Source organism: Chelonoidis abingdonii, chromosome 1 (assembly GCF_003597395.2).
Source record: "Chelonoidis abingdonii isolate Lonesome George chromosome 1, CheloAbing_2.0, whole genome shotgun sequence".
NCBI classification, from domain to species: domain Eukaryota; kingdom Metazoa; phylum Chordata; order Testudines; family Testudinidae; genus Chelonoidis; species Chelonoidis abingdonii.
Genome location: NC_133769.1, coordinates 128,517,005 through 128,542,255, shown reverse-complemented (window position 1 = coordinate 128,542,255; position 25,251 = coordinate 128,517,005). Strand labels below are relative to the sequence as shown.

Here is a 25,251-nt window from a genome sequence, read left to right as displayed (position 1 = left end):
TTAAATTGCAGCAAGGGAGATTTAGGTTGGACATTAGGAAAAAGTTCCTAACTGTCAGGATGGTTAAACACTGGAATAAATTGCCTAGGGAGGTTGTGGAATCTCCATCTCTGGAGATAGTTAAGAGTAGGTTAGATAAATGTCTATTCGGGATGGTCTAGACTGTATTTGGTCCTGTCATGAGGGCAGGGGACTGGACTCAATAACCTCTCGACGTCCCTTCCAGTTCTAGAGTCTATGAATCTATTGCGAAAGGGCCACTTGTCTTTTGAGATGTGTATACTATAACCAGGAAGGTTATAATACCATGTCATGGTTAAAGGACTGGCTGAACCTCTGACCCCTTCTCTTGTCTCTCTGAGGGTGTTCCCCATCAACATGAGGCCTTGATCTTTACCTCCCTGGGGTGAATTCACATAATTATCCCTGTCTTTGACCATATGTCAGGCGACAGCTCCCTGTGGATTAAAAGCACTTATCCCAACAGGTCTACCTAGGTTCTGGTACCTGCAGGTCCTCCCTTTGGGATTCTGTGACCACTAGAGAATACAATGGCAAAATAGCCTTCTTAAAACAAAGTATTGTTTAATTTTAACAGTAGGAATGCCACAGGGTGCACTCACCACTAGTGGATGCATCCTCCTGGCCACCCTAGGGATTAGCTTTGCCAGGTGTTGCACCCACCTCTGGTGGTGTCTTCATCTGTCATCCTCTTGTCCTGCAGACCCCTCTCGCTCCAGGAACTGCAGCCTCCTCTTCATGACTTGACTCCCTGGCTGGGTCACCATACGCATTTTCCCCCTTCTGGTTTTTCAAAGTCTTTCCAGGACAAATCATCCCAGACAGTGAACTGTCCTCTGCCTGGTCTGTGCCACATCCCCAGTGGCTGATAGGGGAACCTGGGCCAACCCTCTGCTCTGGGTTCCAGCACAGGAGCCCTCTAGATAGCAGCCAAGACTTGCATTGCTATTGCTTACTGCTATTCCCCTGAGCACCCTCCTACCTTCCTGGCTTCTCCCTCCTCTCCCATTGGGTTTGCCAGCCTCCCACCTCCATCCTTCCAGGGAGCAACTGTGGACTACCTTCTATAGTCCCAACACACTTCCCTCTTCCCAGGGAGTGCCTAAAGCCTACCTTCCTGCAGCCCCCTTCTGTTGCCAGCTTCCTGGGTTATATAAGCCCCATCTGTTCTTGCCTAGCTGAGCCTCAAGTCTAATTAATCAATCCCTGCTCCCTGGCTCCTTCTCCATGTGCAGCCTGGGCAGTTAACTGGGCCTAATTTACCTTTCAGGGCCAGTGTGGGGAGTACATCCCATACAAACCATAACACAGGAGAAAAGGTTTTTAAAACAACCGAGGTCTACACTCGTATCTCTCTTACCTAGCAGGCTTACCATCCCTAGTAGACAATAGACACATCTAAGTTCCCAGATAATTCATCCTCTGAAGTCTGGGTTCCCCTTCATTTCCTCTTCTGAGAGTGAGACTTTAAATCAAGCCCCAAGTCCTATTGTTCTCCTCTGTTTTCTGAGCCTAATTAAACTGGTTTGGGCAGCTCAGCAAGAGCTGTGAGTAGCAACACTAAGTCCTAGGTGTTTGCTGAGAGGCTGTTATGCGGGTTATTGTCCTTCTTCCTGTCTCCATTTCCTGACAATCCTGTGAATTAACTCACTACATTCATACAGTGAACCTTTCAATAACCCTGTCACATACTGTATTCATAAATTATTACAGAGCAGGCCCCACGTGTTTCACAGTACCAATTTACAGTGTGTTGACAAGTGTTTTGTACAGCAACTGTAAATCCAAGAACACACTAATACTGTACATAGTTCTTGTCAACATCCTTTGAAAAAATACAGACTCTGGATTTACACTAGTGTAACAGAGTAGACTCTCCTTTGGGGACTTGTATCCCATTTTCGTAGTTTTACAAAAGTTACTGGGAGAGGATGGGCACACTTCCTACAGTATTATCTTTATAGTTACTTTTGCCACCAGCGTTTTATGGGCCAAAGCCTGGGCTGCATGTGGATAGCTTTGCACTTTTCCACCAGAGCAAAGATTTTCTGAAGTCCACTTAGCATGCCACAGGAGGATCACCCTAAGAGAGACACTGTGGCAGATTCTCCATTGTCCCAACCTCCCACCCTACTCCTTGCAGCTTGTAGAGATGGCATGCCTGGGGAAGGAAACTGAATTTGGATGTTGACTCTTTAATGGCAATCACTTTAGATGCTGAAAACTGTATCGATACATTGATTACCTCCATATATCAAGAAGGTTAGAGGAAAGCAAAGATGAGATTGCACATGTTCCATTAAGCACCATTGTGGTAAAATCCTGATCCCATTAAAGTTGATGGAAAAACTCTCATTGACTTCAATGGGACCAGGATTTCACTCCAGTAGTCTTTCTAGAATGTAAGGGGAAGAACATACAAGAGTAGCAAGGGAGCATGGAGTGTAGTTATGTATAATACAGAGCTTTGTTCTCCTTTGTCAATGCTGATTGATTCTGTAGTCAATGTGATCATCATCACCGCCTATGGAAGATATTTATATGATAAAATGTCATTTATAGCAAAATAATGCACTGTGCAATTGTTTCATGGTTACTGAAACCATTTCTTACTTAACATTAATGTACTGTACTGAATAGTGGTTTCTTAACACACTCGTATATGTCCGCTAAGAATAAGCTCAGGACCCAGTATAAAGTATGGGTGCTTAATGTATCTTGACAGTCAATAAGTGTTTGATAAAGGACTGGCAATGAATTCATTATTCTCCTTATGAATCCATTCCTATTTATTGCAAACAATCAGAAATATTTTATTGTAGAGAATGAGATCTCACATAATAGTTCTTTCACCAGAGCTGCCATGAAAGGACCAGTTAGACTAGAACAAAGTACAATTAATGATAGATTGTTTCTCAGAGAATTAAACACTGTAATTGGTCAATTGGATTAAGCATTTGAGAAGGGAAGAGTTGCAATTATATTAAAAGATATTTACTGTACTTTGGCAGCTTTCTCTCTGCCTTGGGCGATTCTACACTCTACATCAACATTCAAGTTCATCACAAAGTTCTAAGTTTCCTAGCAATGCCACGGTCAGGTTGTTAGTAGGGCTGTCTAGCAATTAAAATAATTGTGATTAATCACATGATTAATTGCATTGTTAAACAATAGAATACCATTTATTTGAATATTTTGGATGTTTTCTACATTTTCAAATATATTGATTTCAATTACAACACACAATACAAAGTGTACAGTGCTCACTTTCTATTTATTTTTTATTCCAACTGTTTCACTATAAAGAAACAAAATAAATAGTATTTTACAATTCACTTAATACAAGTACTGTAGTGCAATCTCTTTATCATGAAAGTTGAACTTACAAAATGATGTACAAAAATACTGCATTCAAAAATAAAACAATATAAAATTGTAGAGCCTGCAAGTCCACTCAGTCCTACTTCTTGTTCAGCTGATTGCTCAGACAAACACCTTTGTTTACATTTGCAGGAGATAATGCTGCCAACTTTTTGTTTACAATGTTACCTGAAAGTGAGAACAGGTGTTCTCATGGTGCTGCTGTAGCCGGCATTGCAAGATATTTACGTGTCACATGCGCATGCTTCAGCCACCATTCTGGGGACATGTGTCCATGTTGATGATGGGTTCTCCTCGAAAACCATCCAAAGCAGTGCGGACCAACGCATGTTCATTTTCATTATCTGAGTCAGATGCCATCAGCAGATAGTTGATTTTCCTTTTTGGTGGTTCGGATTCTGTAGTTTCTGCACTGGAGTGTTGCTCTTTTAAGACTTCTGAAAGCATGCTCCACATCTCATCCTTCTCAGATTTTGGAAGGCACTTCAGATTCTTAAATCCTGGGTCGAGTGCTGTAGCTATCTTTAGAAATCTCACATTGGTATTTCTTTGAGTTTTGTGAAATCTGCAGTGACAATGTTCTAAAAATGAACTGCATGTGCTGGGTCATTATCCAAGACTGCTATAACATGAAATATATGGCAGAATGTGGGTAAAACAGAGCAGGGGACTGTAGCGATGTGACAACACACCGGCATGGCACCTCCTGCTGGTTGTCTCGGGAATAAGCTCTCCAGCTCCAGAGCGCCCTCTGCAGGCCGATGTCCTGCTTGCCACTGGACCCCCGTGTCCCTCCCAGACGCCAGTGCCCCTTTACCTTGGGTGCTGCCTTCTGGCAGAACCCCCACTCTCTGGGTTTCCCCACCCAGGGGAACTCCCAACCTTCTACTCCAACCTTGCCTCAGTGGCTACTGCCAGTCACCATCTAGTCCCCGCTCACTGGGGCAGACTGCAGTCTATCAACCACTCATCATCGGCAAGGGGAGTTTGGACCTGCTGCCTTTGCCTACCCTGGGGTGCACCTCTGCAGCCCCAGTATCCTTCCGGGGTTTAGCAAGGCCTGCAGCCTGGGGGTTTTCCAGGCCAGAGCTCCCCAGCTCCTCGGGCCTTTCTCCAGCTGCTCCACTCTAGGTACTCTGCTGTGCTCCCAAGCAGCCAGGCCCATCTCTCTCCAGAGCTAGAGAGAGAGTCTCTGTGCTCCTGGCCCACAGTCTTTTATAGGGCCAGCTGTGGCTGCTTCCCCAATCAGCCTACCCTATTGGCTCCCCAGAGCAACCCTTTCCCAGGGCTGTTTTAACCCCTTCAGGGCCGGAGAGGGTGACCACTCCGCTAAAGGGACATACATACAATTCTCCCCCAAGGAGTACAGTCACAAATTTAATTAACACATTAATTATTTTAATTAACACATTATTTAATTAACACATCATCATCATGGATGTCACAGAGAAATAATCCTTTCCACAAGCCATAGCTGAGCAATAGCAGGGTTGCTTCCTGGATCTTATACTGCATTCTCATTGAATGGGGTTGTCTGGGTGTATCTGAGCAGTCCAGAGTCCATCATCTTGAGTCTGAGAGATGGGTGCTTCATTTTACAAATTAAATGTGCAAGTGAATAAGTCCCAGATTTGTAAAGTTGTGTACCTGCTTTTACAAATGTGGGCCTAAATGACAAAAGCAAACAAAATTGTAGGATTTTAACACAGGGCAGAAGGAAGGCAAGCCTTATCCTACGCTACTGAAGTCAGTGGGAGCATTGTTATTGCAGGCTTAGGTCTGAAATAGGGAACCTGGGGGAGGAGGTTGATTACAGCATGACCAATTTTTGAGCTGGCAAAACAACGTTATATCCTGGAAGTTACAAGTGACCATTTCTTCCATCGTTTACCATGTAGATTCATCTGTCATCTGAGACTCACCATTTGAAAGATGAGATGGCTGCCATTTCTGGCACATACGAAAAGAAGGCGATGCCTGCACCTCAGGAACAACTAGAAGTGAGCAGATGTGGCAAGATGAGAACTGAAATCAGCGGACACAAGAATGCTCAAATGGAAACCAGATCCCAAAGCAGGTTTGTTTGCTTCTGCACCGAATACAGAGTTCTGATGGGAAGTTGTTTTTCTTATTTAAAGAGAGCAATAAGGCAGTTGTGGCATTTTATAGCTCAATAAAAGAAATTCCCTGCCCTAAGAAATTTGTGATATCTAGTTTTGCCAACCTCAGGTATTCAAAAACCATGAATCAAACCTCCAGAAACAGTGAGATTTAAAAACAAATAATAAATGTTGAGTTCTTCACATAGCGGTTTCTGAGCCTTTAGGGTGCACTAGGTTCGCATTTTCAAGCAACTTTTCTCAGCAACTGTGAGGACTTGAAATTTACAATTTTTTTTGTCTTGTTTTGTTTTCTGTTTTTCCTGAAAAAAACCCAAGATTCTTATGAAATGCCTTTATTCTAGGAGCTGGGGCTTTAAGAAAAACATGCAAGATGTGCTAAAATCACAAGAGTTGGCAACAGTATCTAGAGATGTCAAGGACAACCCAAAGCAGATTATTCTAATGATTGACACCTCTTTGAATAGACTAACACAAGAGTGATCAACAATGATTTTCTTTCTCATCACAAGGACTCATCCTAGGACAATGATTTGCTACAGAGACTGATCAGACTGAAAGAAACCCATTTTGGACTTGGGGAGGGGGAACGGGGAGGGGGGCTGGAACTTTCTGGCAAGACATCTGACTAGGGTCTGAAGCTGACCAGTTGGTCACATGGCAAAGGGGACAGAAATCTTATTTAAAGGCAGGACCAGTTCCAGTCTCCCTCTCCTTCAGAGTCTGACCATTGCCAGCAATAGAAGGAGAGGCAGGAGGGACCTACCCACCCGAACACAGAGTGGGCCCAATGGCTCAGAAGAAGGGCTGACCATAGACACAGTGCGGAGTGTGTACAGGTATTTGTTGTTTTGCCCAAAGATCTGTAATACTTGTATGCTTTAAGAGTCAACGTCACTATGGTTTTAGAAGCACTGTGCAAAGCCTGTGTTCCTTGCCTTGCCTGCCACATGGTCCCCAAGGAGTTAAATGATAAACCAGATTGCCCAGAGATGGAACTCTGGTGGAAGCATGCATAAGCAACTGGGAAGTCAGAGCGCTGGCTTCAGGGCTTAGGACGGTTGGACCCTGGAATCCCACACTGCAGGAGAGGGTGGCACACAGGGAGTCTGCATTCAGGAGTGCACCTTAGAGCTAGACATTGTGACTAGATGCTGGCAGTGGCCAGACCCACTGGCTTAGAAAGTGGGATCCAAAGGCTGGAACTAATTACAACAAAGTGGTGACCGTCCACTAGGGGAACTCAATCAGGTCTGTAACACCATCACCATAGCATCTAATTTATGCAAAAATAGGGGGTTACTGGGGACTTAAGTGACAGACACGCCTCGTGCTGGCCCACTGCACAAATATGACTTTGCCCTCCATGCTTTGCATTGTGTATGCAGTTAAATCTTGGCAGAGAAGTGGGATAAGACCACACTTCTTGTATGAGAATTATTGGCCTTGTAGATTAACAGAGTGAAAAATGACAAGATTCTACTGTATGGTATTGGTTAATAACGCTCACTGAGACTACAGCTTAGGAGACCAAACTAGTGTCAAGAAAACAGTAAGGACTGATTGCATGCATGTGGATATAACAAAATAACTTAATGGATTGTATGTACTGTATCAAAAAGGACAAAAAACCATGAACTCTGAGTTAACAATTTAAGCAACAATAATAGCAGTTTTGTAAACTTATTTTAAAATATTGCACACAAGCTGTGTTAAAACAATATTAATAATAAGGTTTCAAAATCAAGAATCCAAAAGTTAAGAAATACCAGAATTAAGGTTGCCTGTGCAACTTTAATCAGCCCAATTGTGCATGTGCATTATGATACAATCTTTAATTACATGATCACATATTACAGTAACTCTTCACTTAGTTGTCCTGGTTAACGTTGTTTTGTTGTTACGTTGCTGATCAATTAGGGAACATGCTCATTTAAAGTTGTGCAATGCTCTCTTATAATGTTGATTGGAAGCTGCCTGCTTTGTCCATTGCTTGCAGGAAGAGCAGCCTATTGCAGCTAGCTGGTGGGGGCTTGGAATCAGGGTGGACCGGCAGCCCTCCTATCAGCTCCCCGCACCCCTAAGTTCCCTCTGCAGTAGCTGCCCAGCAGGCTACTAATTGCTGGCAGTTCAGCTGTTCCTCAGCTCACTGCCATGTGCTGCTCTTGCCCTCTGCCTTGGAGCTGCTCCTGGTATCCTCCTGCTTGCTGTTCAGGGGAGGGGGGAAGAGGGAGGCTAAGGTCAGGGAGTCTCCCTCCCCCCTACTCCTGCCCTCCTGTTACCCCTTCTCCATATAGAGCCAGGTGGGGACAGGACAGGGCTCAGGACGGAGGGAGTTTGCTAACCAGAGCTGCTGTCTCAACTTCCTGATTTTTTTAAAGGCAATGTACTTAGAGCGGGGTCAGCATACTTAAAGGGGCAATCCGCATCTCTCTCTCTTTCTCACACACACTGGGTGTGTGTGTCTGTCTCTCTCTGTCATGCTGTCTCCCCTCCCTCCATTCATGTTGCCTTGTAGAGTGTGAGGCTACATTAACAACAATGTATTAACCCTTGAGGCCTCAGCCAAGTGCTAGTTCATCATGTAGCAGCAAGGCATTCCCTGGGAAATATTCCATCCTCTTCCACCCTCTAACTTCACCACTTCAACCAAACTTCACAATCATCATAGCTGTGAACAATATTAAATTGTTTGTTTAAAACTCATACTGTGTGTGTGTGTGTGTGTGTGTGTGTGTGTGGAAACCACGATGAGGAGGCAAGGAAGACAGCAACATTCAAGTATCACCAAAGGATAAGACAGGTCCTGAAGAGCCAGCTCAGTGGGAAGAACAAGATCCACGCCATCAACAGATACGCCCTGCCGGTCATCAGATACCCTGCCGGTATAGTGAGCTGGCCAAAGGAGGACATGGAAGCTGCCGATGTGAAGACCCGGAAGCTCCTCACAATGCACGGAGGTTTCCACCCCAAGTCCAACACCCAGAGACTGTATACCAGCCGGAAAGAAGGCGGGCGGGGCTTGGTGAGCGTCAAAGCCACTGTCCTGGATGAAACCCGGAACATCCAGGAGTACATCAGTAAGATGGCCCCCAAAGATGAGCTGCTGAGAGAATGCCTGAGGCAGCAGCAGACATGGGAGGAAGACCAAGCAGAAGAAGTGCCATGGCAAGACAAGACCCTGCATGGGATGTACCATCGACAGATAGCTGAGGTGGCTGACATTGGGAAATCCTACCAGTGGCTGGAAAGGGCTGGACTAAAAGACAGCACTGAGGCACTGATCATAGCAGCACAGGAACAGGCACTGAGCACCAGATCCATTGAAGCAGGGGTCTACCACACTAGAGAGGACCCAAGGTGCAGACTGTGCAGAGAGGCCTCAGAGACAGTCCAACACATAGTGGCAGGATGTAAGATGCAGGCAGGAACAGCATACACTGAACGGCACAACCAAGTGGCTGGCATTGTGTACAGGAACATCTGCACAGCGTATGGGCTAGACCCTCCCAAGACCAGATGGGAGATTCCACAGAAGGTTGTGGAGAATAGCAGGGCTAAGATTCTGTGGGACTTCCAGATCCAGACGGACAGGCAGGTACTGGCCAATCAACCAGACATCGTGGTAATAGACAAGGACCAGAAGACAGCTGTGGTGATAGATATAGCAGTGCCAAGTGACAGCAACATCAGGAAGAAGGAATATGAGAAGCTGGAGAAGTACCAGGGCCTGAAAGAGGAACTAGAGAGGATGTGGAAAGTGAAGGCCAAAGTGGTCCCAGTGGTGGTAGGAGCACTCGGGGCTGTGACTCCTAAGCTGGGTGAGTGGCTCCAACAGATCCCAGGAACAACATCAGAGCTCTCTGTCCAGAAGAGTGCAGTGCTAGGAACAGCTAAGATACTGCGCAGAACCCTCAAACTCTCAGGCCTCTAGTAGAGGACCCGAGGTTGAGGAAGACACATACCAACCATAGGGGTGAGAGGGGAATTTTTTTTTTTTTTTTTTATAGTTTTTTGTATGGTGAACAAAATTTCCATGGAACCTAACCCTCCTCCCACCCTACATTTACATTAATTCTTATGGGGAAATTGGATTCGCTTAACATTGTTTCACCTTAAGTTGCATTTTTCAGGAACATAACTACAATGTTAAGCGAGGAGTTACTGTATTTTTTTCCACATGTTGTCCTTTTCCTGTGCACAGGATGTACCTGCTCTGAGGATGAATCAGGGTTGTGTAATGAAGGGGAGTTTTGTCCTGGGTATTAGCTTGCTTAGTATGGGCAGAATATTCAGGGACTGAAGCTGCAAAGTTTTAACAAGTCTCTACTGAGCATGTGTGAACTGAAAATTTCAAAAGTTTATAATTTGGGTAGATTTTCATGAGGAAGGCAAAATGCACATTTTTGACATAAAGGCCAATCCTGCCAAAGTCCGTGCTCCAAAGCGTATTTCCTCCTCGCCTTGTTCTCAGAAATATCTGAACTATTTTGGCTGAAATTTTTCAAAAAAAATTCAACCTAATACAGAAAACCCAGCATGGAAAATTTGAGCCCAAACAGTTTATGTCTGGCAAAAGTTTATAAGCAAGTGAAACTAAGTTCTTATAATGGGAAGTGTTGGGCAACTTTAATAATAGGTAGTGCTACCAACCCTGTCTATAAATAATATGGTATTGAAAAGTCTGCATTTTGGAAAGTAGAGCCATTTCAGTAGCGGCAGTGGCTGGAGATATTATTTGAGAGTGAGGGCTGGGGGAGAAAGCTCCATGTGTTGTCTGCCCCCATTGTGCATCTGAGTAGGAGCAGCCGGAATCTGACCCTATTTTTTGTTTCTTTGGTTTGTTGGTTCAATTTATCACAGTTTAATTTTCATTTTTCTAAAAACGGGAGCACAGTAAATCTTTAATTTTTGGCTCTGACTGATATTTTGTGTGTGCTCAGACAGGAGGAGCTGGATACTGTACTCCTGAAGAAAGACGAGGACTTAAAGAATTTAAAACTTCTCGTGGCCCAGAAGGAAACAGATTTGCAAGAGCTGAAAACCCAAAGGACGTTATCCTCAAAGCAGCTGGATCTAGCCATGAAAGAGCTTGAGGAGCTAAATAAAAACATCCTGATGTCTCAAAGAAAGTAAGAAACTAAGGTTAGCTTTCGGGCAGAAATTTGCACGTTTCTAATTTCTTACCTCTGGCTATTTATGTCGTATTCACAAAGAGCCATACCTCTTAATCTTGTCTCAAAGAGCAATGCATATTTAAATGTACAAGCCCAGACACTCGGCTGGATCCAAGCTGTGTTTGCCACATCTCAGGAGAAGGAGGGCAACGGTGCCTGTATTGCAGTTTAGCAGCCCTAGGATTCTAAGATCATCTGAGGGCTGATAGTCTCTGGCATGAATTAGAGCAGCGTTTGGCACTATCCTCAGGGGTTGTTTTTGCAGTTGGGAATAGCTGGAGTGCGGTGATGCTCAGGCCATACCCACTTTCTTGTGATTATAGCTGCTACACTGACAGCAAAAAGATGAACTGCTGATTCATTGGCCTTAGATTACTCAGAGACTTCCCTTGTAGCCATTTAAGCTGGCTTTCTGGCATGGAGGCACAAAGCAGCCAGAGCATAGTCCTAGACGTAGTCCACAATATCCTAAATACATCAAAGCAAATCTTATTAGGTAGCGCTACTGAGTTCTGTAATGCAATGTCAATGAGACTCCTCACATGACAGGATTCAGCTCATAAGGAGAAGCACTCTTATTACTGGAGTGGTGCTTTGGTTAACGTACTGCTTTTTGTAAGGCATAGATTACTCTAGAGAGAGCATAAATCTTTTGAGAATAATTTCAATGTAAAAAGTAAAAAAACAAATTGAAAAATGGATTAAAAAGGCAGAAAATGTCATGGAAGTTTCTCTCGTTACTTTATTTGAGCCATGGCTAAACTTGGGAGCGTGGCAAGTTGACCCCCCAAAGGGTTTTCCCAGCTCTCGTAGCTTTTAATGTCAGTACAAAACACATTGAGCAACCTGTGCTGCTTGTCCTCAACTAGCAAACGTAAACTGTGCCAGTATAACCCAGGTTTATTTAAAATAGCTGAGCATAGCTCATGAGTGTGACAAATTCAGATTAGCTGCTCTGCTGCCAGATTTAATGGCTGTATTCTGATCTGCAAACTTTGATGAGAAGCAATTTAGAATAATGTGACAGCAGCAGTCAAAGGAGCTTGGAAAATTGTTGCAGCTCCCATTATTAACTATTCAATAGACTGTTCTGGCTGCTTCTTGTGTGCCTCTCAACATGAGCAGCAGCTATTCATCTACGATCAGTGGATGCAATGATCAAGGAATTGCTTTGCTTGTGTGATCTGGCATGGAGCACTGGGCTTTCACATCCTACCCTTTCCCCAGTAAGATAGTCACATGACCTGACATCCTTCGACTTTTTGCCTTTATACCTAATTGAAAGCACCAGACCTCAGTGTATGTTTTAAGTGTCCTTATATTTCCCTATCAAACTGTTGTACTCCAACAGAGGGAAGAATGGATGCAAATCAGAAAAGGGCTACTTATAGCACTGCGTTGTATTACTGGAAGTACATGGAGATAAGCAGACTTGCATCCTGTATCAGCTTCAGGTGGGCTGGCATTAGGATATTAAGGGGCTTCCACTATGACCATTTAGTGGGGTTCTACTTCTATGCAATTTATTCTTTCCCCCTCAAAAATTCTCCCCATTTTCTCTTTGCCCATCTCCTTTCCACTATTAACTCTCTCCCTCTCACTCAGTCAGGAGCTGGTGAAGGCCAGATGATCTTTCCTTTTCTGGCAGTTAGCCCAGGCCATTTGGTAGCATCAGTGAAGAGAATCGATGAATATTTGTGGTCTTTCCCCTTTCCCACTGTGATGACTGGTGACAGACTAGAGACTTGAAAGCTGGGGCTTTTCTAGCAGCAAGTCAGTGGAGAGCACATTGATCAATGCCCTGCCTAAGAGCTAAAAAGCACCTAAAAGAATAGCACTTATCAATGCATTTTAGGGTCCAATACATCCCTGTGCACAGGGCCAGCAATATGTACATCTTAGTCCCACAAAGGCTAATTTTACTCTGAGATAGTAACACGCCCCTCATTCCCATGTTAAATTTGAAATTGTCCTGCACGTTGGAAGTCCATTATGAGTTGAGGTCCCAAAATAAACAACATCCAAGATATAAAGGCTCTGATAGCTCTATTTCTTTGACAGTGGCTATTGTAATTGCATGTCTGTTTCTCATATCACATGGGTACCTAAGACCAACTTACAGTACTTAGTATTTAGTTGATAATTATTACTATTTATCATGGATTAATTAAATTTGTACCCAGCAGATTATGAGATAATTATCCTTACATTTGTTATGTGAAACTAGAAATTGCATGGATTGTTAACAACAAGCAAGCAGTATGTAATTGCAAAAACACAACATGGCTGTCTGTACAAGATTTTGATCACCGACGTTACCACTTCAAAGAACCAAGGCTATCTTACAAGATAAAAACTGGCCAGTTTAGCACTTGAAAATATGAAAACAAAGCACCGAGTGGGAGCTTCTCTGCAGGTTGGAAGTAAAATCTCAGAAAATGTAGATTTGAGAAGTTGAATGATTTGCTATCCCCTATGTCTAATCAAACATAGAAAAAGAGATTCACCTTGTTTTTTGGTCATGTGGAAGACAGGGTGTTCTTATGGATGGGGCACTGGTCTGTAAGTCAGGCAGCTTCAGTTCTATTCTTGGCTTTACCACTACATGTAACAGTAGGCAAATCACTTCACCCGCTTCCCCTCCCACCCTTTGTCTGTTCCAGTGGTTCTCAACCTATTTACCATTGTGGGCTGCATCTAATACTACCTGTATGGCTCTGAGAATGTCACATGGGCTGCGGCTCTGTGCTGATTGGGCCACAAATGGCCCGCAGGCTGCAGGTTGAGAACCGCTGGTCTGTTCTATCCATTTAGACTGTAAACATTCTGGAGCAGGGACTGTCTCTTACTATGTGCTTGTACTGCACCTAGCACCATGGGGCCTCTAGGTACTACCATAATAATACATAAATAATATAATATAAAAATGATAAATAATGATATGTAGAAATGGTCCACTGTCAATAATGGCGACGACATTCTGAATTAAACCGTAGGTAGATAGGAAATCCATGCTTCAAGGGTAAATCTTAAAGTCCTTTGTCATGCAGGATTCCCAGTGGAGTCAGTGAGAGCTTGGCTTGAGTAAAACCTGCAGGATTTAGCCCTAGGGTTGTCATTCAGCCCCTTCTGCCTAGTTATTAGAACACATGGGATGTGAACCATTGTCCAAGACTCTTGCCGAGATCTGAGCTGGAGCAATGACAGCCTTAATGTGGAGGCTCTCCATTGTCATTTTTAATATAAATTTAAAATTCTCTGATTTATCTTCTGATTTTTGAACATTTATTTTAAACAGATATTTTTAAAAAGCTAAACGCCCATCATGGTCCTCCCTGCTAAAATCCCTTCAAATGTTGCTTCCAGGTATCTCTGTTTTAGTGGATGTCATGGGACTTCAAGAATGTTTAGAGGGATGTTGAAGTCCCTGGCATTTTAGTACAACCCCAGGCATTTTTCACATCCTCATCTCCACAGACACCAAGAGGAGACTATGCCCTGCTGGTCACACACAACAACACTTTCACTGCATGATGAAATAGTTGGGGGGGTTAATCATGATCTGCACTTCCGTAGCATTTTGCTTCCCGAGGCCCTCAGAGAAAATTCAGAAGCACTGCTTAAGCTTCACAACACCCTATATAAATAATGTTATCCCCATTTCACAGACAGAGAAACTCAGGCACTGAGAAAGTGAGTGATTTACTTAAGTGTCAGTAACAGAGCCATAAATAGTAGTGAACAGGAGTTCTGATTCCTAGTTCCCTGCTCTGCTCATTGTAGAAAACAATCTCATCTGCTAAATGTTCTACACTTTATTATTGCCAATGAACATTTGTTGGACTCTCCTGCGTAGTGTCTCAGTTGCGCAATAAATAGAGAACAGTATGGAAATTATTCATCCAAAAGGAAGAGAAGGATGTGACCTAGGAGTAGACAGTACATCCTGGGTTTCAAAGCTTAAGCTTGAAGACAGAATTGGCCAGTGGGGTTGTTCTGTTAAGGGCATAATATACTTTCTACTTGCCTACTTGTTATTGGGTAAATAGCAGCTGCCATTGGGGTGTAAAATTCTGCCTTTGCTTTAACTCCCTTAATTCCAAGCCCTTCTGCTCAATGTTTCTCTGCCATTCCTAGCTTTTTTGAGTATTTACACTCTAAACTCCTCATGGATAGGATCTTCCAATGGAGCAGGTCAGAAAATGGCATGTACACCTTATATATGGTAGATTGTAGGCCTGCTACTAGCAGGTCAGGCTTCTGTACCAGACAGGGACTGGCTACAGAGCTTTCTTCCCAGAGAGATCTACCAGAGATTTGTACACCATAAGATCCTGTAATGACAGGAATGGCTGTTGTGAGCTTAAGTATATTACACATGACACCACCTAATGGCTGAACAGTGCAGTATGGTTTAGCACTCCATGACATCTCCCCTTTTAAGTTTTACATTCCTACCATTTACAAAACGTACACTTTAAAGTTCAGTACTGTTAAGTCTCCTAAGTGTCTCTGAATTGTACTGGTTTTCTAATTACATGACCCAAACGTGTAACAACTTGGTCATCTGGCTGCCTATTAGTTGCAACGACTGGCTGTGGTTGGCTTGGAATCAGTAGAGTAGCTATTGTGGGGGAGTGGGGCAGTGGCCGCTCCCCCACTGAGCACAAGTAGCGCCTTTTCAATTTCTTGGTGCCTTTTTTTTACTCACTTGAAGGAACAGGGGGAGCGGGACCTTCTCTTGCTCTATGGGTCTTCGGCAGCATTTCACCAGCGGGTCCTTCAGTGCCGCCAAAGACACCCAGAGTGAGTGAAGGGCCCACTGCTGAAGATCCAGAGCACCGCCGAGTGAGTAAAAGCGTTGCAGCGGGTGGTGCCCTTTTTTTTTGGATCGCTCCCTCTGTTCCCTCCACCTGGCTATGCCACTGCTTAGAATCCTTGAGGAGTCTTCTTGTTCTGCATCCACCATCTGTAGAGTTTGTGCTGTTGATTGTTCTTTCTGGAGGAACAAACTGTAGATGTCAGCGGTTTCTGTTGAACTTTCCACTGTTGGTCAAAAGCACATATGATCTGGGCGCTGAATTCTTTTTCTTTACAACAGCTGGGGTAGTCTATCCTTTCTCCATGCATTTGACATGAACACAGTTAGCAGGGTTCTAGATCCAGACTCTATTTGAGTAGCATCTGTTGTAAAAGTGTTCTTTTAGCTTTTTTATCTGATTTGGCTACGCTCTTCTTGTCTGGTCACTTTGAAGATAGGTTCTTTTCCAAAGGTGGAACAGTAGTTTTGAGTGGTATTCCCATCAATTGTGCTGGGTTATATCCAGTAGCTACTATTGGTGCTGATCGGTAACTCAGAAGAGCAAGGAATATATTTTCATGTTGCAGGATTTTCTTGGCTGTCTATACAGCTCTCTTAGCTTCTCCATTCACTTGTGGGGAATGTGGGCTGTTAGTAATATAATCAAAATCATATTTCATTTGGAATTCTTTAAATTCTACAGCAGTGAATTGGAGTCCATTGTCCATCGTCCATCACTAGTTTTTCTGGAATACTAAAGTGAGAGACAGTGCACTTCAGTTTCTCAATAACCTGCAAAAATACTCTGCAACAACCAGGTAACCAGCGGGCTGTAATGTAACTTAGAACTCTTTGAAGTTGTGTGTCCGATGAGGTGGCTTTTTGTAGCTGATGTAGTTTCTTTTCTGACACTGGTCTGTATTCATCTGTAACATTCACATACACCTTTACATCATCTTCGAGCTCACAGGTAGCTGAGTGAGATACTGGACTCCATGGTAGAGCATCTGCTGCTACCAGATTTTTCCCAGAAACATAATTAGCAAATGGGTTAAATTGCATTAACCTGATCAAAAGACGTTGGCTTGAGCCAGGTCTTTTCCACTGAAGAGGGTTACAAGAGGTTTATGGTCTGTTATCAGTGCAAAAGAATCCAGCCCACACAGATATCTGTAAAAGTTCTCACACGCCCGTAGGCTTGCCAGGCACTCCTTTTCGCTCACTATGTACATTTTTCTGCTTCTGTGAGTGTTCAGAGCAAAATTTAACTTCCACTCAGATCCACGTTGTTGCCACAATATACCACCTAGGCCAGAGCAGCTTACATCTGTAGTCATCCTTGTGGACTTGTTCATATCACAGTATTTGAGAACTGCAGCTCTTGTGATAATTTCTTTTACCTTTTTTGAAGTCAATTTCTTCATTTAGCACCCATGCTCATGATGTGTTGGAGTTTAATAGTTCATTTTGTTGTTTTTGTTGCTGTAGAAAGGTCTTGTTGGTATTGTCTGAGGTAATTTGCTACCCTAGGCCACGTCTCAGTTCTGGTACATATGTTGATGCATTCAGTTCTTGAATTGGTTTAATTTTCTCAGGGTTAGGACTTTGTTTTTTATCTGTCCCAAAAACTCAATTTAGGGTAGGCAGAAAACTCACTTTTCCTTGTTTAGCTTCAGTCCAGACTGATTGAACTCCTGAGAGATGGGACCTGCCAAAAGAGCAGATCAGAAAAATGTTTTTTTCCTCCTGCAGAAGATGTCCATTTTTATTGTGGTTGAAAAACAGATATCCTGAAAAGTCAGAATATTTCAGTTGTGGCCAAAAACTCATGAAAACTCAAAACAATTCAGCCAAAAACTGGGGGCAGGAGAAAGGAATAATTTTTTGTCAAAAGTTTTAGTTATCCAACATAAACATCAAAAAAAAGGAGGAAAACTGACCTTTTTCATGATAAATTACATTTAGTTGAAGCCCCCTCAAACAAAGTTTCAATAGAAAATTTTCAAGCAACCCTAACTGATAATTGTATTTGTCAGTAAAATGCTGTGTGCAGCTAAATCATTTCCTGAACTATCCTAAATAACTGATCTGCTTTCCCTGTGGTAACTATCACATATATGAGACAGCCTTCCGCAGTCTTTGAGGCAAACCTTCCAGTTAAGTCATGAAAGGTCTTGGGCCAAATTCAAGGGAGTCAGTAAACATGCAGAGTTTGCACACAGTCTGGATTTGGTTCTAAAGCTTAATCTGGTGCATAACTATAACTTAACTGGCCCTGTAACAATAGTTTTATGCATACCACTACAAGAATTTTTTAAAACCCAACAGAACATTTTATTAGTTATTTCTTGTCATAATATGTAACTTGTTCCTGGATGCATTTTGACTCCCTCACATTACATACAAAAAGCAGAGCTAGAGTCTAATGGCTCAGGACCTGACCCCACTGGGTTCCATCTGAACTAAGGAACTATACTTAAAGTGGGTTTAGATACATGTAAGAAACCACGTGTAGCTGATGTGGTCAAGTGGTTACAGCTGGGCTGGTGTCCACAAGTCAAAGATGGCCATAAAGTAGTTGTCAGTGAGTAGGGATTGGGATAATTGCTAGAGCCAGCATTGATCAACAAGGGTCAGAGTCAGGGTATGGGCAGAGAGTGGAGATCAGAGACAGATACTAGGCTGGAATCAGGAGGCCAGAGTCAGGATGGGGACAGAGACTAGAGATTAGAAAACAAGATGAGGTTTGGAGTCACAGCAGGCTAGAAGTCTTTGTGTTTCCCAGACAACTTCCTTGGTCACCCTCCTGGGTTAAATAGTGTGCTTGGCCAATCAGAAGGCCACAGGCTGCTGTCACTCTGGATTCTTTGGGCAGTACTTCCTGTGGTGTCTGATCTCCCATTGGGCTCGCCTCTCCCAGGCTCTGCAGCTCTGGGTTCTAGACTCATATATGGCTTCTAGACAAGTGTTTTTCAAACCGTGGGTTGTGACCCAGTACTGGGTTGTGTTACCGGATCTGCCCATTACTTTGGGGTATGCTCATTTATTCGAGTTACTTTTTGGGGGTGGGGTTTCTGTAATTCTATCAATGTACTGCTTGTGTCACGTGCATTTTCATATGGAGCTGTACTTCTCCCTTATGCAAGTTCCCTTCCAATGGAGCTATCCTGCAGGACTTAGGTTCCCTAGGGCTGGGTTCCTCCAGCCCTGAAACCGAATGCACACACACACACCAGAGCAAGTCTGAACAGACCGGATCAATCAGCACTTTCAAGCTGACTCCTTGTGTGTCCCAGATTCAGCATGTCCCTATCTCCACTCTTATGCCACAATTCTACTGGTAAAAACCTACTTGATGAGCAAACCCCACAGTATTTTGGGTACTGCAAGGATCTTTAGCTTAGGTAAAAGAAGCATTGCTTTAGAGCAGTGGCCTCCAACCTCTTCCGGGTGGCGGGTGCCAGACAATGAGCCACCGAGGACCATGGCCGTTGGACAAGCATCCGCTGAAATGCTGCCGAGAAGCAGCAACATGAAGAGATGTCACCGCCGAAATGCTGCTGAAAATCAGTGGCATTTTGGCGGTGACATCTTTTGGTGACACTGCTTTTTGGTGGCAATGCCTCTTGATGACACCGCTTTTCAGCGGCATTTCAATGGATGCTTGTCCAACGGCCAGAATGTGGGTGCACATAGATGCCCCGGTGGGCGCTATGGTGCCCACAGGCACTGCATTGGGGACCACTGCTGTAGAGTGAATGGGGGAAGGTAAAAACACAAAAAAGTGAAGTTCAGCAAGAGAGAGAGAAGCAACCAGCTTAACCAAAGAAGTTATTTATTGAATAATAGTGATAACTACACAAGGAGAGCCTAAACCAACATAACATACATTATTAAAGGTTAATACCTAAGACAGAAAGGAAAACAGAAAGAGAGACAGAAGGGGGCTCTCACCCACTCCATGATGCTTGAACTGGTTGCGGTTCCCAGGTGACGGTGGTAGCTCAGGGTCCTGAGCGCTGGAGACAGGAAGAGCCCCCAGCACAATCAGTCAGGAGAAGATGGAGTCCCAGTGGAACTGATGCATAGTTTGGATCTAAGCATAGAACACTTACTGGAGGGTGAATAGGGATTTTTGTAGAGAAAATACAATGGTTCAAGGCAGAACACTAGATTTGTTTATGGGTAAACTGATGACTCAAAGGTTTTCTTTAGCCTAGACAACAGGAGCTGATCACTCTTGGCTATGGGTGTTGTTTTCTTCCAGGGAGCTCACAATGCAACTAGGCTGCTTCAGTATTTTGGATATCAAGGATTCATTACTAGAATTAGTCTGATAACTGCAGAGCTGGGTATGGGCAGGAGTAGGTTCATTAGCATCTGGAGCAGAGATTCCCATGATGCAGTGCTCCCCTGCTTTTTCTGGTCCCAGAGTTCAGTGCGGTTCTCTGTTCTCCATTCTATATGCAAACTGAGATGTCTCCCTGTCCCGTCTTTCATGGAGATGAGGCTAGGGGAATTGTCTCTGTTCTTCATTCTGTATGCTAATAGAGATGTCTTAATGTTGTCACCCTTGTTAGAAGGGGTCTAAGTGTGTCTCCCATCTACCCTTCACTGCTCTCTGCAAATCTTTTCTCTGATGGGTTTTGGTTTAAGCAGAGGTTGGTGTGTGTGGTGGGGTATCTTTCATGAGTTGGACAGGCTGGATACTGTGCCCTGGTTCCCCAAGAACACAGCTGACTGGTATCATAAAGCACTGGGTCGCCTTGCTCTGGTCAGCACTGCTGGCCTGGACGTTAAAAGCCCCATTGGCGGTGCTGCCCAGTTAAGGCAGGCTAGTGCCTACCTCTTCCAACACCACGCTGTGCCCCGGAAGTGGCCAGCAGCAGGTCTGGCTTCTAGGCAGGGAGGCTGTGGGGCTCCACGTGCTGCCCCCGCCCCGAGAACTGGCTCCACACCCCCACTGGCCGGTGTCTGGGGGGGGTGGTGCCTGGAGGTATGAGTCTCTCGTGCCTTTGCCTAGGAGCCAGACCTGCTGCTGGTCGCTTCCAGGGCACAGTGCGATCCACAGTGTACCCCAGCTGCGCTATTGACCAGGAACTGCCAGAGGTAAGTCCATGCCCCAATCCCCTGCACCAGCCTTGAGCTCCCTCCCCCCAAGCTGGAACATCTTCCAGAACCCCACATCCCCACCCCACCCCAGAGCCTGCACCCCCAGCCCAGAGCCTGACCCCATCTCCACCCTAACCCCCTGCCCCAGCCCAGAGCCCCCTCCCACACCCTGAATCCCTCGTTCCCTGCCCCACCCCACAGCCCTCACCCCCACACCCCAAACCTCTGCCCCAGCCCAGAGCCCCCTCCCACACCCTAAACCCCTCATCCCCAGCTCCCTTGGGTTGCGGGCATCAACAATTTTCTTCAACTGGGTCCCCAGAAAAAAAGTTTGAAAACCACTGTTCTAAACTCATCCCTACAACATGATTCAGTCTAAACTGGTTCCTAACATGGGCCCCCAATTCTGCAAATAAAAGTAGGCTCATTAACCATTTCTTGGCCGAGAAGTAGAAAGCCTCATCTACACTAGGGCTGTCTGCCCCAATAAATAAATCCCACCATTGCCAACAGCAGAAAGAAAAGGAAAATATGAATCAGGAAAATACTTAAAACTATTCAGGGAGAATAAACTAGTAATTTAAGAATGCCCTGACTACCCCATTACCAAAGCAAGCACTTTTCACATGCTTATTATAAAACAAAGAAGGGATCCCAAAGACTGACTTACTTGCAATTACTAGTTGCTCTCTCTCTCTGCATATTGAAGAAGCTGCAGCCAAATTGCAAAGTAATTGTCCCTTTTTTCAGTAAGCAGCTTTTTTTCTAACATTTATGCTATTTATACTTCTCCATTTATCATAAAACTACTACTCTTTTCCAAAGCAAAGTAATTACTAAAAGCTGTGAGATCCTTTATAGTCCAGGCACTTCAGGCCAGACTCATTGGGGAAAGCCCTGACCCCACTAAAGACAGTGAAAAAGATCCTGTTGATTTCAACAAAGCCAGGATACCACCAGTAGTTGTGCTAGGGCTCCTTTGTATTAGCCAGGCTGGGGAAAAGGCAGATAGGACAGACATAATCTCTACCCCCAGCGAATAACTTTGGCACAGAGGGCCTGCATGTCAGGTGCAGTGCTGGTCTTCATGCCTCTCTGAAATAGCCTTTTGCTTCCCCCAGGGCAGGTGGTGTTCTCGATGGAGGTAGGCTAGAAGGAGTAGGGCTAGGGTGCAAGCTTGTCCTGGTGATTGTGTCCCCTAGCAATGTCCCCTGGGGGCTTTGTAACAGGACACAAGTTAAAGCTGTGCAAGCCATAGTCAGCACCACGGATCACACCAGCTGCCTGTAATCTCTGAACAGGGGAGGCAGAGGAATGTGTCTGGCTCTTCATCCTCCTGTGGGTCGCCCCTCCTGCCCCGCAGGCTCCCCAGTGGATGTGCTAATAGTTCATGTTTCATAACCACTTTGATTTGGACTGATACCATGTGAAAGAACAACAGCGACAGAGTTTTCTCTTTATCCCTAACTACTTTAGGTATGAAGAGGAATTTTCCCAGCGACTGAAATTGCAGGACCAGGTACTGCAACTCAAACACCAGCTGGAGCATCAAAAAGAAAACTCTTTACAGGTGAGGCTAATAATACTGCCCCTACACTGTGCTTTTGAAGCTTATTCAGTGTCTCCTAATCAGACTGCTAAAACTTCTGCAGAATTGTCCTTCCTCCAGCAATGGATTAAGATGGGCTGTTCTTTATTAGAGCACACTTGGGAAGCAGGTGTCTATGATTGTTTATAGGGCCAGGTCTCCATAATTCCAAAGGTGAAGGAAGTTCACCACTGCCCAAAAACTTGTTTGCATATAGAGCCAGCTTCAGGATTTCCCCACCAATGTGGGTCAGCTGGATCTCTGCATTACTGAAAGCCCCAGCAAGTAGTGGTTTGTGCTCTTTAGTGCTTTCTTCCTTGTCTATCACAGTGGCCTAACTATGCTGATGTCCATACCATCTCTATGTGTATATTTTCTTTTCAACTTCTTGCTTTGGCCAGGAAGGATGGTCTTTGGTTAGAGTCAGAAACCCAGATCATATGCCTGGCTGTGTCTCAATTTTCTTGGCCCTGATTCTTCACTACCTCACACCTTGTGTGGTCATTTCTAGGAGAGCAAAGTTGGGCATAAAATGCTGCTATTGGTTTAAGTGACTGGAGAACAGGGTGACCAGATGTCCTGATTTTATAGGTACAGTCCCAATTTTTGGGTCTTTTTCTTATATGGGCTCCTATTACCTCCCGCCCCCGTCCCAATTTTTCACATTTGCTGTCTGGTAGTGTTTTCTTCTCCCTCTGCTGCCAGGTAGATGATTACACCAAGTGAAAGGGAATCAAGTCCTCTTGTGAAGCTAGGCAAATCACTTCCTGTTGTGCTGAAATGAGTTGCTGTGAGGAAGCAGAGGATTGGAATCCCCATTCTAATGCATTGACTTTCCTCCCAGTACTCCAGCACGCTGATTTAATCAGCCTAAAACCTTGTCCACACTTTTCACTAGTCGCAGTTCCTTGTCTATAGCAAGTATTTGGTGTAGTGCAGTGGTGCTGACTCATTAGTGCAGATGAAAACAAACTGGAGCCTGTGCTGATTGAGCTTGAACAGGTGCAAACCTTGATTAGCTCAACTGGTGCAAACCCCTACACTGAATATGCTTAAGAGGTCACTATAGGGACTGTTGGCTGCCAGAGGAGGAATTGGGCCTATTCTGTAGTACAGTGATGAGGCCCTTGAGTTGTTTGTGTTACTGTGCAGGAAGGAAAGCCAATGTATTACAATGGAGAGTTCATAGGATATCAGGGTTGGAAGGGACCTCAGGAGGTCATCTAGTCCAACTCCCTGCTCAAAGCAGGACCAATTCCCAACTAAATCATCCCAGCCAGGGCTTTAGCCAGACCTTAAAAACCTCTAAAAAAAGAAGATTCCACCACCTCCCTAGATAACCCATTCCATGCTAATAAGAAAGTTTTTTCCTAATACCCACCTAAGCTCTCCACTGCAACTTGAGACCATTACTCCTTGTTCTGTCATCTGGTACCACTGAGAACAGTCTAGATCCATCCTCTTTGGAACCCCCTTTCAGGTAGTGAAAGCTATCAAATCCCCCCTCATTCTTCTCTTCTGCAGACTAAATCCCAGTTCCCTCAGCCTCTCCTCATAAATCATGTGCTCCAGCCCCCTACTCATTTTTGTTGCCCTCCGCTGGACTCTTTCCAATTTTTCCTCAGTAGCCTCTTCATAAGGGTGTTGGGAAGTTTAATTTATTAATGTCTGCAAAGTGATTTAAAATTCTGGGAGTAAAGTGATTAGCACAGAGTTAACTGGCTTCCCTTGGGTATTATGGTATGGAGTAATGCTCTGCAGCTCCATTACATCATATGTAGTGAGTGGGAATTTGTGCCCTTCTGCCTCTCTTGTGATGCAGTTAAATAAAGCAGTAACTTCCCAGCCTGCAGTCCTGTGAGTAGACATTTTTGTTTCACCGAGTGGTTCTTTACAAAAAGCAGAGCTGGCAATACAGAGTAAAGTATTATCATTACCTTATGCTGTGGTGGTTTTGAGACTAGAATATTTTTTAACCCTGGACTACCTTGTTATATGCTACTTTACTCTTAGTTAGATCTGCTGCATTTAAGGGTCTGTCAATACCTATGTTATTAAATTTTGTTAAATCACTTTTTCTCCCTTGAGAGTATGTTGGAACAGCCGGAAATAGTTCTATCTGAACTGGGCTTGTTTACTTATGGAGCTGCATGGATAATTTTTAAAAAAAAAGAAATTGTTGGCACAGTGAGATGACTGTTATTTCTGTTGTGGAAGACTGAGGTACTGCAGCCAAGGCTTGAGGACTGTGCAATGTCAGCTGAGACAGGCAGTAAGTGGGAATGGCCAGAGAAATGGAGAAGATAAATGACATCCCTTAGGAGTGGTTTTTGTTTTTGTTTTTGTTTAAAAAAAACAAAACATAGATTATCCAATAGGGGCTGATTAGCTGAAGCCAAAAGGAGGTAGAGGTGAGGCCCATGAGGCTGGAAAAGGCAATTCATGTCACATCCTGAGCAAAAAAATGTGGGTCTTATTAGGGGTAAAAAGTCATAAAGTTTAAGGCTAGAAGGGGCCACCAGATTATCCAGTCTGACCTCTGTGTATCCCAGGCCACTAAACCCCACCGAGTTACCCCTGTATTAAAATCAATAACCTGGATTAGACTAAAGTATTACAGCTTTCAGAAGACTAAACTATTGTGTGTCACAGACTCAGTCAGCGAACAGAAAGAACCAAGAAGTACCAGTGCCTGGGGCCTCTGCAGTGGCAGGGAACTGATTTGGTGAGAGAGACCCAGCTGATTGATTAGTGAGCCTCTCCTGGCGGCTGGTATCTGGGTTTGCTATTTTTTGTTGTTGTTTTTTTTTTTTGTTTAAACTGAAGTATTAATTTTCTGTTTCCAGCTTGTTTGTTATAATAAATAAACAATAAAAGGGCAGCCCCATAGCTTTTTCTGGCTGGTTGGCATCAAGGGGGCAAGCAACATGGAGATAAGAAAACACATGAATTAGTGTATGTGTTGGGAGTACTCCTTTCCTCAGACAAGGAGCAGCAGTAAGAAGTCCTTTATGTAACTCAGCAACCACCTTGCTGATCTAGACCAGTGTT

The 25,251-nt window shown here is 44.2% G+C and overlaps 1 protein-coding gene across 8 annotated transcripts in view; it reads left to right on the top strand.

Annotated features, from left to right (window-relative positions):
- LMNTD1 (lamin tail domain containing 1) overlaps positions 1-25,251 on the top strand; it is a 303,586-nt gene that overhangs the window by 15,136 nt on the left and 263,199 nt on the right. For 6 of the 8 annotated variants that reach the window (XM_032767274.2, XM_032767279.2, XM_032767275.2 and 3 more), the window contains exons 2-4: positions 5,301-5,479; positions 10,466-10,654; positions 22,089-22,182. In XM_032767274.2, coding sequence (XP_032623165.1) covers positions 5,340-5,479; positions 10,466-10,654; positions 22,089-22,182 — 423 coding nt within the window. In that variant the 5' untranslated portion in view covers positions 5,301-5,339. Of the gene's footprint in view, positions 1-5,300; positions 5,480-10,465; positions 10,655-22,088; positions 22,183-25,251 lie in introns of those variants that run through there. The other 2 variants (XM_032767278.1, XM_032767277.1) reach the window with 2 other exon arrangements.